The following is a 16,926-nucleotide window of genomic DNA, read 5'->3' as shown; positions in this document are numbered from 1 at the left end:
GTAGGCACTGTCATTCAATGAACAAGGAAGTTCAGTGGGCACGGGGTTGTGGTAGCTACTTTATTGTTTTTCCAGAACGGCCTTCTACAGGAAAGCTCCTAAAAGGAGGCAGGGTTTGGGCAATGCAACTGGGGGTACCTCAGAGAATGGAAGACAGAAGTGAGAACCCTCTGAGAAAAGGGAGGGAACATCCAGGGCTAAGACACGCCCACTTTAGAGGATGGCTTACTGAGCCTGGTTAGGTTGGCCTCTGAGAAGTCCCTGGTCCAGGGTGGGGGCCTAGGTGGGAGGAGAGAAGCGGTGCTCAGAAGGGTTTCGGCCAACCTATAGTCAGATTCCAAGAGGCAGGCCAAGGGCCAAGCCCCGGCTCTGGGATGGCCAGACCCAGATCTAATGACCCACATACATCTCCACCTGCAAGTGGGAAGGGCAAGGCTGGCATAAGAATGGCACTGTTGGCACAAACTGGGACAAAATGAACCAAGTCCTCCTCTAAACAGCAAGTTGACAGGTCAAAGGCAGACCTGTGGGAAGGAATCAGCAGACTGTCTTGAGTCGGGATGGCACCCCACCTGCTCTGCGCGTGCTCCCATGCCCCCCCCCATAGACTCAGCAAGGGGTGCCCAGGGGCAGGAGTGGGGGTGACTCCCTGGGCTTGTGGAAGTAGATGGAGGAGGACACTTCGGTCTTGAGCTTGCCGTCCACGCTGACTGTGGCCGAGGAGTCCGAGGTCCCGCTACACTCCTCGCAGCAGCAGCAGCAGCAGCAATCCAGAAAGGCCTGGCCCAGTGGCCTGCAGATGCACAGGAGGAGCACGGGGGTGATGGCGCCCTTAAAGAAGGTGGAGAACTGGTTGATGAGGCCCAGGAGGTCCAGGGTCTGTCGAGAGAGCTCGGTGGAGAGGTAGGCCACCACGATATTGCAGACATTTTCGGGGAGTGTACAGAAGGCGTAGACCACAGTCAGGCCCACCACGGTGCTGTTGAGCTGGCTCTCACACCGCTGGTTCTTGCCTGCCTTACACTCGGGCTTCCTGCCCGGCGGCGGGCCCCGCACCCGCCATGTCACCAGCTGACAGGTGACCGTGAAGAGGATGGGCAGACAGAAGTAGCAACCAAAGTACCACCACATGCGGGCGTTCTGGTAGGTCATCACCAGGGAGTAGAGGGATTCCGGCAGGTTGGCTGAGGGCTTCATGATGCACGAGTCCACGGTTCCCATGGTGGGAGCAGGCTCTTGCGCCAGCTGCCACAGCAGGAGCTCAGGCACAGCCAGCATCATGGAGCCCACCCAGATGACAGCCAGTTTAGCCAGGATTGATTGGCATCGCTCAATGGGCCTCACCTTTGGCAGGGTGCTGGTGGCCACATGGAAGCGGTCTATGCCCAGGGCACAGAGACTAAAGGTAGTGACTCCCAGGGAGGAGACCTGTGAACAAGGACGTAGGAGACAAAGTGACCAGTTGAAGGATTATGGGGGTAAAGAAGTCCTGGTTCCAGGATGAACAAAAACACAAATTACACATGAAAGGGAGTGATAGTAGCTGCAATTGGTAAAGCATTTCCTAGCCATCAAGCACTCCCTATATGTCACAAACTCTCGGTTGTGTCCCTATGTAGTGTCAACACACATTTGTGGTCCTAGCACTCCAATCAACCATCACATAGAAAAAAATGGAAACAGGGGCATAAACAGTGGCCCACCTACAGTCACACAGCTGCTGAGTGGTAAAACTGAGGTAGGTACATCCCCTTGTTTGTTTTTTCCACTTCCCAAGCTAGGGTAAGCTAAGCCTACCTCTCACAAACCCTGATGTCTCTCAGACACTGGGAGTCACCTCTAAGGAAGAACCAGGACAAAGACATAGGAACTCTGAGCTTAGCCTGGGTGTGATGGCGTGCGCGTGCTTGTGATGCTAGAACTTGAAAGACAGAGACGAGAGGATCAGGGGTTCAAGGCCAACCACGGCCATACAAAAAGTTCAAGGCCAGCCTGGGATATATGAGACGCTGTCTCAAAGCAGAAGGAAAGAGGGGCTGGAGAGATGGCTCAGAGGTTAAGAGCACTGCCTGCTCTTCCAGAGGGCCTGAATTCAATTCCCAGCAACCACATGGTGGCTCACAACCATCTATAATGTGATCTGATGCCCTCTGCTGGCCTGCAGGTGTACATGCAGGTAAAGCATTATACATAACAACAAATAAATCTTAAAAAAAAAAAAGACAGAAGCAAAGAAAGGAGAGAGAGAAAGAATGACTGCTCAATGAAAGAGTGAAGGCAGTGGTATCACTTGCCTTTAATCTCGGGGCTCAAGAAGCAAAGACAGGTGGGTCTCTGGGTTTGAGGTCAGCCTGGTCTACAGAGTAAGTTCCAGAACAACCAAGGCTACCCAGAAAAATCTTGTCTCTTGGGGGAGTGGGGGGATGGGGGGGTCAGTGAATGGACACATATTTTATTGGGGAGGGGGCAGGTGCTTCCACTTCCTGCCTTCTCATGTGAGACCGTTGCATTAAGTACCAGGGATGAGGCCTGCTCTTGATGCTTTCACCCTGCTCACACTGTCCTAAGTGGGCCAACGTCACGGGGAGCAGGCCCTGAAGAGCCACTGTGCCCACCATCCTTGTGCACTGTCCATCCAGCAGCACACAGGAAAACTACCCCGTCGAGCTAAGAGGAAGAAGCCGCAGCAGCAGGGAAGGAAGTGCCAACTAGCCTGAAAGGAGCGGTCTCCTGAACTGCTGGCTGCTGGGCCTCTCTCAGGGCTTGTGCGCCCTCCCGCCTCCTGCTTCCCTTCTTCCCTTCTCTGGCTGGGGCAACACAATCCACGGCTTATTTGCACTGCCACCAAGTGTCCTTTGTAAGGACCCAACCCCCTCTCTTGGCAGGGGAGCCCAGGCCTACAGAGGAGCAGCCTCCAGCCTCCGGAAAAACAGCATGCTCTCTCTTCTATATCTCAGAAACCACTATTCAAAATCTTCCCAAGGGGCCATCCTGGGGGTCTTCCCTACCAGAGAGTTCTGGGCAGTGGCAGAGGCTTATGGCCACATGCAGGAAGGTAAGACGTAGAAGCCTGTATGCCTTCTTCTCTCTTCAGCCAGGCCCAAGTAAAAGCCCCCCACAGCCTAAATGAATTCTAAGCCCTTCAAGGACAGTACACATTTTAACCCTTTAAGAACTGGGACTAGCCAGGTGCAGTGAGTGACACAGACACCTGTAATGCTGGCACTCTGAAGGCAGGAGGAGGAGGAGGAGGAGGAGGAGGAGGATCGGTTGGTCAAGGGCATCCTTCATTACATAGTGATTTGGGTCCAGTAGGAGTAATGGGAGACCATGTCTTTAAAAAGAAAGAAAGAGGCCAGTTGTGGTGGCCCTCAGGTGGGGGTAGGCAGAGGCAGAGGCAGAGGCAGGTGGATCTCTGTAAATTCAAGGCCAGCCTGGTCTACAAAGCGAGTCCAGGACAGCCAAGGCTACACAGAGAAACCTTGTCTTGAAAAACCTTTAAAAAAAAAAAAAGAAAAAAGGAAAGAATAAATAAGGAAAGATAGGTAGATATATTTGGGGCTAAACTTACTGGGTGTGATGACTCATGCTTGTCATCCCAGCACCGTGGAAGCTGAGACCGGACAATTAGGAATTCAAGGTCATCTTTAGCAATAAAGCAAGTTTGAGGCCAGCCTGGGTTACATAAGACCCTCGCTAAAAAATAATAGCAATAATAAGTGGGGGCTGGCTGCTGGACATGGCTATTCAGGCCCACAAAACCTCAACTAATTGGTTTTTGGTTTGTTTGTTGGTTGCTTGGTTGGTTGGTTTTTTGATCCACCTGCCTCTGCCCTCCTGAGTGCTGGGATTAAAGGTGAGCACCACCATGCCCAGCAAAATCTCAACTAATTGGGTGGCTAAGGCAAAAGAATAAAAAATTCAAGGCCTACCTAGACTACAGAGTGAGTTCAAGTCTGGCCTGAGCAACTTAGAACCTGTCTCAAAATTAATAAAAAGAGAACTGATGATATAGCTCAGTAGGAATAGGGGTGGGGCACTGACCTAGCATGCACAAGGCCTTGAGCTCAATCCCACTGCCTTAAAAAAAAGAGGGGGACAGTGGGGCTGGAGGTATAACTCAGCAGAAGAATCCTTGCCTATGTGGAAAGCCCTGGGTTTAACCCCAAGTACTGTCAGAGATTGAGAGAGATGGAGAGAGAGACAGAGAGAGACAGAGAGAGAGAGAGAGAGAGAGAGAGAGACAGAGAGACAGAGAGACAGAGAGACAGAGAGAGACAGAGAGACAGAGAGACGGAAAGAGAAGAGAGAAAGTGTTAGTTGGCCAGATGTGGTGGCACACACCTACAGTCAACCCTTTGAAGGCAGAGGTAGAAGATTGCCCTTAGCTTGAGTCTGGACTACCAGGTCAGCCAGGGTTTCAGTGGAAGACCCTGTCTCAAAGTAGCAGCAACAATAACAAAAAGCTTTGGAGCTTGAAGTGTCCATGTTTAGTATGTGAAGTGTGAAGCCCAACTCAGTTACCATCCTAGATGAGAACACTGAGGTTTAGGCAGGTTAAATGACTTACCAAGATCACTTGGCCAGCAGTGGACAAAGAGCACAGGTTCTAATATAATCTGTTCAGTCCCCAAACGATGTGCTGGCCCAGCACAGTGGTGCACTTATTCCTACACTCAGGAGACAGAGGCAGGTAGATCTCCATGAATTAGAGACCAACCTGGTTTACATGGCAGGTTCCAGGCCAGCCAGGGCTACATGGCGAGAGCCTATCTAAAACCAACCAAACACACACACACACACACACACACACACACACACACACACACACACAGAGAGAGAGAGAGAGAGAGAGAGAGAGAGAGAGAGGGAGGGAGAGGGAGACAGACAGACAGACAGACAGACAGACAGACAGACAGAATAAACTAGGCTAAGGCAGATAATTACTGTAAATTTGAGGCCAGCTTGGTCTACACAGTGAGTTCCACAGCGGCCTGAACTACAGAGTGAAGCTCTGTCTTAAAAAAAAAAAAAAAGAAAGAAAGAAAAGAGAGGAGAGAGAAATGGTTTTGTTGTTGTTGTTTTATGTTTAAAAGGAGTTTATTAAATGAGCATGGGGGAAGAAGGGAAAGAGGGGAGGGGTACCCCAGAGAGAGACAGAGAAAGAAGGGGGGGTAGAGAGAGAGAAAAAGAGTGGTGAGAAAGAGAGAGAAAGTTTATTTTTTATTCTTCTTTATTTTTTGGTTTTTTGAGACAGGGTTTCTCCATGTAGCCAGGCTGGCCTGCCTCTGCCTCCCCAGTGCTGGGATTAAAGGCGTGAGCTACCACACCTGCCTGGCTGAGAGAGAGAAAGTTCAAAAACCAGAAAAAAAGAATGAAAACAAAGGAAAGTTCAGGGCATGGTGGCACACGCCTTTGATCCCAGCATTTGAGAAGTGGAGGCAGATGGATCTCTGTGAGTTCGAGGCCAGCCTGGTCTACAGAATGAGTTCCAGGACAGCCAGTGCTGCACAGAGAGACCCTGTCTCAAAAAATAAAATAAAATAAAATAAAATAAAATGAAAGCTGCTGTTTTGTGTTATCACAGACACAACAGCCTTTACACACAGTGATTTGATTAAGTTGTCTCCACACAGTCATTTTCATCCATGTATTTATCTTTTTTGTTGTTGTTGTTGTTTTGTTTTTCAATACAGGGTTTCTCTGTGTAGCCCTGACTGTCCTGTCTTGGACTTGCTTTGTAGACCAGGCTGTCCTCGAACTCACAGAGATCCACCTACCTTTGCCTCCTGAGTGCTGGGATTACAGGCGTGTGCCACTATGCCAGGCCTCCACGTGTTTATCTTAACATGGAAGTCCCCATTCAAAGGTGCTCTGCTACACTTTAGAATTGTAGAGCAGGCCAGCTAGAAGAGCCATCTGGTCTACCCTCCATGCTTGCTAGCTAAGGAAACACAGGGAAAGATGAGATCTGTCAAGTGACAGGCAAAATACAGTAACAGAACTGAACCTAGTGTTTGTACAAGTACCCAGAGGTAGGGCTTGCCTTTCAAAGAGGCCGTAGGAGGAGAGTAAAAGAGATGACCTTGAAGGTGACAATAATCTCAGTCAGAAAGGGAGAAAGAGCCTGTTCAGGTGCTTACATCCACAGAGAGTGAGCACTGATTCAACCTGGGGGTGTTGGTAAAAACAACAACAACAACAACAACAACAACCAACTAGGGTCTATCCCTCAGGTATTGCTAGGTTGTCAGGATACAGAAGGGTTAAAAAGAGGAGGCATGGCCAGGAGGTGTTGGCCCACATCTTTAATCCCAGCACTCAGGAGGCAGAGACAGGTGGATCTTTGTGAATTCGAGGTCAGCCTAGTCTACAGAGCAAGTTCCAGGACAGCCAAAGCTACACAGATAAAAACATAGATTAATTAATTAAAAAAAGAAAAAAGAAAAAGAGGAGTCATGGGTATAGGGAAGGCAGGAAGCACAATTAAAAGCAGAGAAAGACCCCAAAAGAGAAAGGGATTTTGGGGAGTGGGGGTGGGGTTGGAGGTAGAAGCATCAGAGACAGCTCAGAATCTAGAGGGAAAGGCAAGTCCTCTGTGAGGGGTTACTCCTGAAGCAGAGGAGCAGGCTGGTCCCAAGCCAGTGCTCTGCCTGCTCATCTGGCCTGACTTGCTTTCCTGAGAGCTACCAGGAGCCAATGTCTCATTCCCCAATGACACAGAGAAAACTAGTTGAGTGGGAACCCCAAAGCTCTGGGATCATACACACCTAGAGATCTGATCTCAAGCGGGCATGGTGGCTCACACCTTGAATTCCAGCACTCGGGAGACAGAGGAAGGGAAATCACTGTGAGTTCGAGGCCAGCCTGATCTACAAAGCGAGACCAGGACAGCCAAGGCTACACAGAGAGACCCTGTCTCGGAGAGAGAGAGAGAGAGAGAGAGAGAGAGAGAGAGAGAGAGAGAGAGAGAGATATCTGCTTTCAAAGTCTCTGGAGAGACTGAGGCCCCTTCCATGAGCGACAGACATACAAGTGGGATAGAGAAAGACATGCTCCTTTAATCCCAGTACTCAGGAGGCCGATACAGGCCGACCACTGTGAGTTTGAGGCCAGCCTGGTCTACAAAGTGAGTCCAGGACAACCAAGGATACAGAGAGAAACCTTGTCTCAAAAAAAGAAAAAAGAAAAAGGAAAAGAAAAAAAGAAAAGAAAAAGAAAAAGAAAGAAAGACAGAAAAGGCATGCTCACCTCCATGAAGGGCACAGCTCGGCAAGAAACATCCCCGAGTAGTCTCTGCTTGGTGATCTCATTGAAGATGACAATTGGGAGGCAGAAGAAGAGGACCAAGAAATCCCAGAGAGCCAGGCTGGCAAGGATGGAGTTCCAGGCACTCTTCAGGTAGTAGCTGTGCCACACAATGCACATGACAGACAGATTGCCTATGATACCCACAGCGAACACCACCAGAGCCAAGAGCATGACAGCATAGGCACCGTAGGAGCTCTCAGTCACCGGATACAGAGGGTTCTGAATCTGCAGCCTCTGACTTGGTGTCCCCGTCAGATTGGCCCTCAGCTCTTGTCCACTACCTGGGGTGGCCCCTTCCTTGTCTGGGTTGGGGCTAGTGGCCACCAAAGGCTTGGTGGGTTGCAGGCCAGCCGGATGGATGGGCCTGGGGTACTCGGCCCACTCCTCAGGTACATAGTGCTGTACCTCCTTGGGCTCCTCATCTTTGGTGCCTCTTCGGGGTCGATTCTGCTGCTCCTGGGCCTTGGCTCTATGCTGACCCAAAGACGAGGTGGCCACCCCAGAGACCCCACTCCGCCCCACAGCCAACACTACAGCAAGAGAGACAGCCAGGGGCCACAGCCACCTCATGGCCAGGAGAGCAGGGCGCAGCTGCCTCAGAGAGGTGAGGGCAAGGGACTAAGGGCTGCTCGGAATTAAGAGAGGCAGCTGGCAGCTGGGTCCGCCTCCAGTCAGGCGGCTGGCATAGCTGGCCCTTCCTCCCATCCTGTTGGCCATGGTCTGGCTAAGGCCCTCTGCTGGACACTGCGCAGTCTGTGTTGCCCTCACAAATCACATTCTCCACCACACCCCTTCTCAAGCTCTTAGGCCACAGCAGAACAGACTGAACAGCCCGCAGTGGGATTTGCGCCAGTCACCAGTCCCTGGGACCAGGGAAATGAGGGCTGCAGAGGCGGATGCTAACTGGAGCACAGGTCTTCCAATTCTAAGGCAGATCCTTCACTCAAAACAGAATGATAGGAGCCAGGCGTGGTGGCGCACCCCTCTAATCCCAGCACTCAGGAAGGCAGAGGCAGGCAGATCTCTGTGAGTTCGAGGCCAGCCTGGTCTACAAAACAAGTCCAGGACAGCCAAGGCTACACAGAGAGACCCTGTCTTGAAAAACCAAAAGCAAAAGCAAAAGCAAACAAAAACCCAGAATGATAGGCCAGGTATGGTGTCTATTTCCTGTAATCCCAGCACTTAGGAGACTGAGCCAGGAGGACAGAGTTCAAGGTCATTTTGGAAGTCATGGCAGAATACTGTTTTTGTTTTATTCTTTTTTTTTTTTTTCTGGTTTTTCGGGACAGGGTTTCTCTGTGTAGCCTTGACTGTCCTGGACTCACTTTGTAGACCAGGCTGGCCTCAAACTCACAGAGATCCGCCTGCCTCTGCCTTCCAAGTGCTGGGATTAAAGGTGTGTGCCATCGCTGCCTGGCTTGTTTTATTCTTTAAAAAAGAAAAGGGGGGGGGGCAGCTGGAGAGATGGCTCAGTGGTTAAGAGCACTGTCTGCTCTTCTAGAGGTCCTGAGTTCAATTCCCAGGTGGTTCGTAGCCATCTATAATGAGGTCTGCAGCCCTTTTCTGGTATGCAGGCATACATGTATATGTAATAAATTAATAAATCTTAAAAAAACATACTTATTTAGAAAAAAAAAAGGCTGGGCATAGTGGCTCATGCTTAAATCCCAGAACTTGGGAGGCAGAGGCAGGTGGATCTCTTGAGTTTGAGGCCAGCCTGGTTCCAGGATAGTCAGGACTACAAAAGAAACCCTGTCTTGGAAAAAAAAAAGTTGCCAAGATCAAAACTTGAATTATAATAATTGCTGAAACCATTTGGATACTTATCTAGGTGTGCCACTCAGTTGATTTTGTTGGTTGCTTGGTTGGTTGCTTGGTTGAGACAGGATTTCTCTGTGTAGCCCTGGCTGTCCTGGAACTCACTCTGTAGATGAGGCTGGCCTCAAACTCAAATATTTGCCTTGCCTGCCTCTGCCTCCTGAGTGCTTGGATTAAAGGTGTCTGACAGTTGGGTTCTTGGTGGTTCTTAATATGTTTGATGAGGAAGTACTACTGTGATCCATTTCCTAGATTCAAAATATGAGGTTTGTGGTAGTCTTAGTGACTATGTAGTTGACGCAAGGTAGAACCTGCCTCAAAACATGGATCTGATTCCATAGCTTTTAACTTAGTGCTGGTCTAACAGGCAAGAGCCCATTCCTTGCTTCCTAGCCGTACAAACTCCCAAAGGAAGGCAGCAGCAAAAAATTAATTAATTAATTAATTAATTAATTAATTAATTAAAATCCCACACTCTAGGATGGAGGTGTGACTTAGTGGTAGTACTTGCTGTAAGCTTTGACCTTTTCCAAACCCACTTTGTTTGAGGTTCTTTAACGTTTATACCTCCTTTCCAACCCACCTAGGAGGGACAAGAGGTTAATGGGAATAGAAGAAGTAGACATTTGTGAACTCAGCCCCTAGGAGCAGGATCTCAGCAGACCAGCAATTCAACCAAAGTTACTGCTGGAACCTGGAACAGCAGCTGAACCTGGAGCCCCAAAGCCTTTGCTGGCGAGGTTCTCTCTAGGAGCGTCTCAAAGTGGAGCAACGAACAGCCAAACAACACCAAGACCCAGAAAACCCCCTTGTTATATCTTGTTCTATTCTCCTGGCTTCTTTTCTTCACCACGATAACCACTGTTAACTGCTGAGCAGCTTCTAACACAGCTGACACCAGTCCCTTCCAATCTTGGGGAATAAGTCTATGCTACATAGCCCAGTTACTTAACATTTGTTTAACAAAAGATGAACACACCCCATACCGTACAATAGCCTCTTTAAAATGCTTTAAAGCTAGCATATCTACTGGTCACCATGCCATCTCATCATAAGCCAGGGATATGTTGTACAAAGACTGGAAAAGCTATTGGTGTCATGTAGCCCTGGAGGATGCCTCTGTTGGAGCACTTGGCTCCAAAGCCCTTTTGGCCTGTCTGCTTTCCTGCTCCTCTAGAATCTTTACAACCATTCCAGCTTCCCCCTTTTTTCGCCTGCCCCACTTCCACACACTGGTGCTCTGGACACCTGGTGCGTGGAGCAGGGCAGTGCAGCAATTGTGGAAAACAGTGGCTCTCAGTTACCAGGTGTTTTCCCTTTACCAATGGTGCTTTTTGCTTTCTAAATGGGTCAACCTCTACCTGCAAATTCTCTAGTTGTACAGCCAACTCTGCAATCCTTTCCATACTGATATAATTTACTGACCCTTTGGTTTTTATCTATCTTTCTTCCAATTTTTTCTTTTTCTTTCTTTCTTTTTCTTGGGGGGGTGTTTGCTTGTTTGTTTTTTGTTTTTTTTTGTTTTTCGAGACAGAATTTTTCTGTCTAACAGCCCTGGCTGTCCTGGACTCACTTTGTAGTCCATGCTGGCCTTGAACTCACAGAGATCCACCTGCCTCTGCCTCCCAAGTTCTGGGATTAAAGGCATGAGCCACTACACTTGGCTCTTCCAATCTTTTAAAAAATGTAATACAGTAAAAAGACTAAATAAATAAATAAATAGAATTTCCCTCTGGGTATAAAGCAGGAAAGAACTTTGCAAAAGCAGTTGTGATTTTGCTGACACTCTGAAATAGCATCTCTATACCTTCAAAGCCTATATCTTCTTCCATAACATTAGAAGTTAAGTTACGACAGGCGATGGTGGCATAAGCCTTTAATTCCAGCACTTGGGAGGCAGAGGCAGGCAGATTGCTGTGAGTTTGAGGCCAACCTGGTCTACAAAGCGAGTCCAGGACAGTCAAGGCTACGTAGAGAAACCCTGTCTCAACGTCCCCTAAAAAGGAGTTAAGATGTTATCCCAAGTCAAGCAGTGGTGGCGCACAGCTTTAATCCCAGCACTTGGGAGGCAGAAGCAGGTGAATCTCTAAGTTCGAGGCCAGCCTGATCTACAAAGTGAGTTCCAGGACAACCAGGGCTACACAGAGAGAAACTCTGTCTCAAAAACAAAACAAAAAGGTGTTATCCCAGAGGCAAGGGAAAATACTACATATTGTCACTCAAAGGAGCCTTGGCTTGCCTAAGTTACTTTAGGTGGGTCCAGGATGGTCAGTGGGCTCCTGACAGCATAAGCAGGCAAGTGCAGAAGTGGCAGGACCCATGGTTTCCAGGAAAGCCAGCAACACTGAAGGGGTCCATGCTGCAGGGGGTGTGGATCGATGCCGAGTAAATAGACTCTGTCCACCCATCTCTGGAGGACACAGGTGGGAGAAGTGGCACAAGACTCCACTGTATACAGGTGGGAATCTGTGTGCCAGGGCTCACTGGGATGGAGGTTCAGGGAGGTGGTTTCTGTAGCTAAGGAGACTGGCCAAAGCAAACAGGAGACAGGGCTGGCTGGGAGCTATTGACACAGTCCCCTGGCAGCATTAACCGAGCACTCCCACCAAGACAGTCAATCTGGAATCAGCCTCCCCAGGAGACTTCCTGACCAGGAACCTTGCCACCCTACCCAGTAGGTCCCCACGTGCTGTGTAAAACTAGGGGTCTCAGGAGAAAAAGAGGAGACAAAGCGAAAGATAGGAGCACCAATCCTCTGCTGAGGACTCTTGGGAAGCCGCCAGAGGCCTGTCTGAAGTCTGGCAGGGCAGACAGAAGCTCAGCTTCATCACCAACACAACCCCACTTATGTCATCAGGGAGAGAAAGCCGGGACCCCACATCCTGTGTCCTCAGGAAACTTAGGAGAAGTGCCAAGGCCCAACCCTGAACTCCCTCCCGCCTGACCCCTCAGTGCTGCTGGCTCTCCTGGAATCTATGAGTCCTGCTACCTCAACAACTTGCCTGCTTATGCTATGAGGGGCCCACTTGCCCTTCCTGGACCTCTCTAAAGTAACTTGGTCAAGGCAATGCTCCTTTGAGTGACAGCATGGAGTATTTCCCCTCCTCTGTGCTCGGAACCAGCCTCTTGTAATTCTCCCAGAGAACTGCTGCACGGACCTGGCCCCAAGCGCTCTGGCCTTTTAGTCTTTCTGAACCCTAAGACATTACGCTGCTGTCATTGAAATCCTCTGCCTTCTTTCTGTCTTATGTTGTTGCTAGTTGGATAAAGCTGTCATCATTTGTACTGAGCCTTCCCTAAGTAACAGGTGTTAGGGTTCTGCCCCAGCCTGCCTAGCAACCGGTGATGTCATTACCTACCTGCCCCTGGGCATGCCCCTACCCAGGAGTGTATAAAAGGACAAACCCACCTACCTCTCCCTCTTGCTCTCCCTCCTCCACTTTCTTACCCTTTTCCTCTCTTGTTCATTTCTCTTACTCTCTTGCTCTCTTACCTGTTTCTATCTCTCTTCCTCTGTCTCTCTCTCTGGGGTGCCCCTCCCCTCCTTTCTCTCCCCACACTCATATAATAAACTTCTCCGTATCAGATCTGTTGCCTGGCATCTTATTTTTTTAATCATTACACCAGGCTGTGTCCTAAACACTCATAATTACCGATTAGTCTTTACATTATTACACAGGCGTGGAGAGAGATAAAGAAGCCTGCTGGAGGACACACACAGCTAGGGATGGACTGCCGAGATCCAAAGGAAGGGGTATCTGACTCCACCCTAAAACCCCCACCTGTTCCCTTGTGGTTTGCAGAACTGTACAAGTGAAGAGCTCAGAGGTGACCTACACCAACGCTCTTACTTTCCAGAACTGGAAACTGAAGACCTGAGAGGTCAGGTCCTAAGGCAACAGGCTCGGCAATCACATCTCCACTGTGGGAGCCTCAGTTGCTTCAGGGGCAGTGGCCAGGGGGAGTTAGATCAGTGGTTCTCAACCTGTGGGTCACGACCCCTTTGAGGTCAAATGACCCTTTCACAGGGGGTCACCTAAGACCATCAGCAAACACAGATCTTTATGTTATGGTTCATACCACTAGCACAATTGCAGTTACAAAGCAGCAATGGAAATAATTTTATGGCTGGGGGTCAACACAACATGAACTGTATTAAAGGGTCGCAGAACTTGGGAGGTTGAGAGCCACTGGTCTCAACCTTAGCCCAGGGCTGAATTAAGCAAGCATTAGGCCTCTGCTTTTCTCTCATACTCACACATGTAGCCCATCCCGCCTCATTCCGTGCTTGCGCATACTGACACTCGGTGAACCTTGAGGAACTGGGAGCTACGCAGCGGGTGAGAGCACTTGCCGTGCAAGCCATGAGGTCCTGAGTTCCAGTCCCGGCACCACGTACAACATGTGTTGGGGGCTGGAGAGATGGCTCAGTGGCTAAGAGCACTTGTTGCTTTTGCAAAGGACCTGGGTTCAATTCCCCTGAAACCACATAATGGCTCACAACCATCTGTAGCCCCAGTGCCAGGGCATTCAGCAGGCACATTGTGGTACACATATATGCATGCAAGTAAAGCACAAAGTAAATAAATCCTTTTTTCCCCCCCTTTGGTTCTTCGAGACAGGGTTTCTCTGTGCAGCCCTGGCTGTCCTGGAACTTGTTCTGTAGACCAGGCTGACCTCGAACTCAGAGCGATCCACCAGCCTCCTGAGTGCTGACATTAAAGGCCTGCATCACCACCACCCGTCTAATAAATAAATATTTTTGTTGTTGTTGTTTTTCAAGACAGGATTTCTCTGTGTAACAGAGCGCTGGCTGTCTTGGACTTGCTATGTAGAACAGAGCCCTGGCTGTCTTAGACTTGCTTTGTAGAGCAGGCTGGCCTCAAACTCAGCGATCCCCCTGCCTCTTCCTCCCTAGTGCTGGAATTAAAAGCGAGTGCCATCACACTGGACAATAAATAAATCTTTAAAATAAAAAAACAAGCTGGGCATGGTGGCGCACCCTCTAATCCCAGCACTCAGGAGGCAGAGGCAGGTGGATCGCTGTGAGTTCGAGGCCAACCTGGGCTACAAAGTGAGTCCAGGACAGCCAGGGCTACACAGAGAAACCCTGTCTCGGAAAAACAAACAAACAAAAATAAATAAAAATGAAAACCAAAAGCCAGGTGAGGCTGCATATTAGTGCTAGGGGGCAGAGATAGGAGGATTTTCGGGCTTGCTGGAGTCAGGCTAGTCCTAGGTTCACTGAGAGAGACCTTATCTCAAAAGAGTAAGGCAGAGTGATGGAGCAGGCATGCGCACGCGCACACCGCATTTCTTCATGTCTTTGCTGTTCTCCATTAGGACAGCTGGAATGCCAGAGGCCACTAGGTGGAACCAAACGTTCAGTATTAGAAGCTAAGGCTTGGGCCTTGGTCCCCCTCCTGTCTTGGGCCTTAGCTATCCCACGACAGGCAAGTCCAGCCCAAAGATTTTTGTGAGCTGCCCACAGATGTGATCCAGAGAGAGAAGATAGTGCGGTGTGCTCACTGTACCCCACTCCTCTTGAGGAGTTAACTGCCTGCCAAGTGCTCTTCGCCCCTGGGTGGCTGCTTCTGCTTCGGTAGATTCCTGCCTCTGGGCCAGGCCGGAGGAGAACCCCAGCGAGACACTGAAGAGTGCCCAGCTCCTGAGCCGGCCTCTCCCGGTGTCTCCATGATCCCAGGAATTCCCCATGCTTCCACCTGGGAGTTCCCCCGGCTGGTGGCTAAAGACATGGTACTCAGGTGGAAGGGAGGGAGGGAGAAAGAGGCTGGAATTGTCCTTGACAACAAAATAGGTGAGGGCTCCTCACCGAGGAAAATAACCCAAGCCCACATTTCACTGAACAAACCGTGCAAGGCTGCAGGCCGCTTAAGTAGCGGTGACTTTGCCCAAGCACTTAACCTCTGTGCTTCGGCTTGTGGGGTAGCAACAGGCTCCTGAGCAAATCAGTGTGAATGGGGCGAGGGGGAAGCGGGGTGGGGGGGTGGGGGGGGTGGGGGTGGGTGGGGGGGGTGAGGAGGGGAGGGCGGATGGGGGAGAGGGAGACAGTGTCCGACTCATTTTTTAAAAATGTTAGTCACTAGCAAGAACGAATTCACTTCTTCCCTCAGCAGCCTTGTGACGTAGAGTACTTGTTTATTTTTATTATTTTTATTGTTGTTATTATTATTTATTTTTATTTTATTTTATTTTTTGTTTTGTTTTTTGTTTTTCCAGACAGGGTCTCTCTGTGTAGCCTTGGCTGTCCTGGACTCGCTTTGTAGACCAGGCTGGCCTTGAACTCACAGCGATCCGCCTGCCTCTGGCTCCCGAGTGCTGGGATTAAAGGCGCGCGCCACCACGCCCGGCTGAGTACTTGTTTATTATCTTCGTTTAATAGCGTTGCAGATCAAAGCAGAAGGAAACAGATAGCTATTGATCCTGTTACAAGAAGACAAGAAGACAAATAAATAAATTTTTAAAAAAAGCTAAAAAGTTGAATACGTTGTTAATTTTACAAATATTTGTTGAGTACCTACTGTGTGTTAGGCTTTGTTCTAGCAGCTTAAAGAAAGAGTGAAATTCTCCTTTGAGCTTTGAGCTGGGTGTGATGGTACATGCCAGAAATGGGAGAATTACCCCAAGAGGCAGCTTGGACCGCATAGCAAATCTCCACCCAGCCTAGGTACATATAGGGACCCAAGGTACATATAGGAACCCAAAATACATATAGGGACCCAACGTACATATAGGGACTGAAGAAGAAAAATAAAGGGGAAGGTTGGAGAGGTGCCTCAGTGATTAAGGACACCTGTTTCTGTGCAGAGGGTCTGAGTGGACCAAAGTTCACTTCCCTGCACCTACACCAGATGACTTACAACCATCTGTAACTCCAGCTCCAGGAGATCCAGCACCCTCTTCTGGACTTTAAGGGCACTGCACTCACATGCACAAGCACAAATTCACACATAGACATACAAATAATTAAAAATAATAAATAAAAATTTAAAAAGAAAGAGATGGAGAGAGAGAGAGAGGGGTTCACCTTCTTATGAAGGATACAGCCACCGAAAAACTAATTCCCAACAATACATTAAACTGTGATGAAATGCATGGAGAAAAAGGACAGGGAAGCAAAAGTTCATGGGACTTCCCCAGCTTTCACACAGTCTTTGAAAAGAAGTAGAGTTGCCATCCTGGCTCTGAAGTCACACAAGATGCTGTCACATGGGGGCTGGAGAGATGGCTGAGCGGTTAAGAGCACTGGCTGCTCTTCCAGAGGTCCCGAGTTCAATTCCCAACAACCACATGGTGGCTCACAACCATCTGTAATGTGATCAGATGCCCTCTTCTGGTAGTCATGAAGACAGAGCACTTAAGTATATAAAGTACATAAATAAATAGATAGATAAATAAATAAATCTTTTTAAAAATGCTGTCACAGTAAGATGTGGTCGTTGTGTGGCCTTTTATATATATAATGACAAGCCCTCATGCTGGGGTGTGGCTCAAAGAGAAAGTAATTTGCCTAGAGTGTACAAAGCCCTAGGCTCTAAGTGTCCAGCTTGCCAAAAAAATAAATGCAAAAAGATTGCTCAAAATTGTAAAAGTGCTGAGTGTGGTGACACACGCTTGTAATCCCAGCACTCAGGAGGCAGAGGCAGGCAGATCTCCATGAATTTAAGGGTAACATGGTCTACAAAGCAAGTCCAGGACAGCCAAGGCTACACAGAGAACCCTGTCTCAAAAATAAATTAATTAATTAATAAAATAAAAAATAAAAAGAAAGGAAGG

The 16,926-nt window shown here is 48.9% G+C and overlaps 1 protein-coding gene across 1 annotated transcript; it reads right to left on the bottom strand.

Annotated features, from left to right (window-relative positions):
- Nucleotides 1-46: 46 nt before the first annotated feature.
- Nucleotides 47-7,957, bottom strand: GPR37L1 (G protein-coupled receptor 37 like 1). The gene is made up of 2 exons (XM_084786603.1): nucleotides 7,252-7,957; nucleotides 47-1,428 (listed from the first exon to the last, which is right to left on the bottom strand). Exons 1-2 carry the CDS (start codon nucleotides 7,879-7,881, stop codon nucleotides 610-612), a joined length of 1,449 nt encoding a protein of 482 aa, XP_084642729.1. The 5' UTR covers nucleotides 7,882-7,957; the 3' UTR covers nucleotides 47-609.
- Between the last annotated feature and the right edge of the window lie 8,969 nt (nucleotides 7,958-16,926).

This window comes from Acomys minous (assembly GCF_964271855.1).
Source record: "Acomys minous genome assembly, chromosome: 1".
NCBI classification, from domain to species: domain Eukaryota; kingdom Metazoa; phylum Chordata; class Mammalia; order Rodentia; family Muridae; genus Acomys; species Acomys minous.
This window is presented reverse-complemented; position numbering and strand designations above follow the sequence as displayed.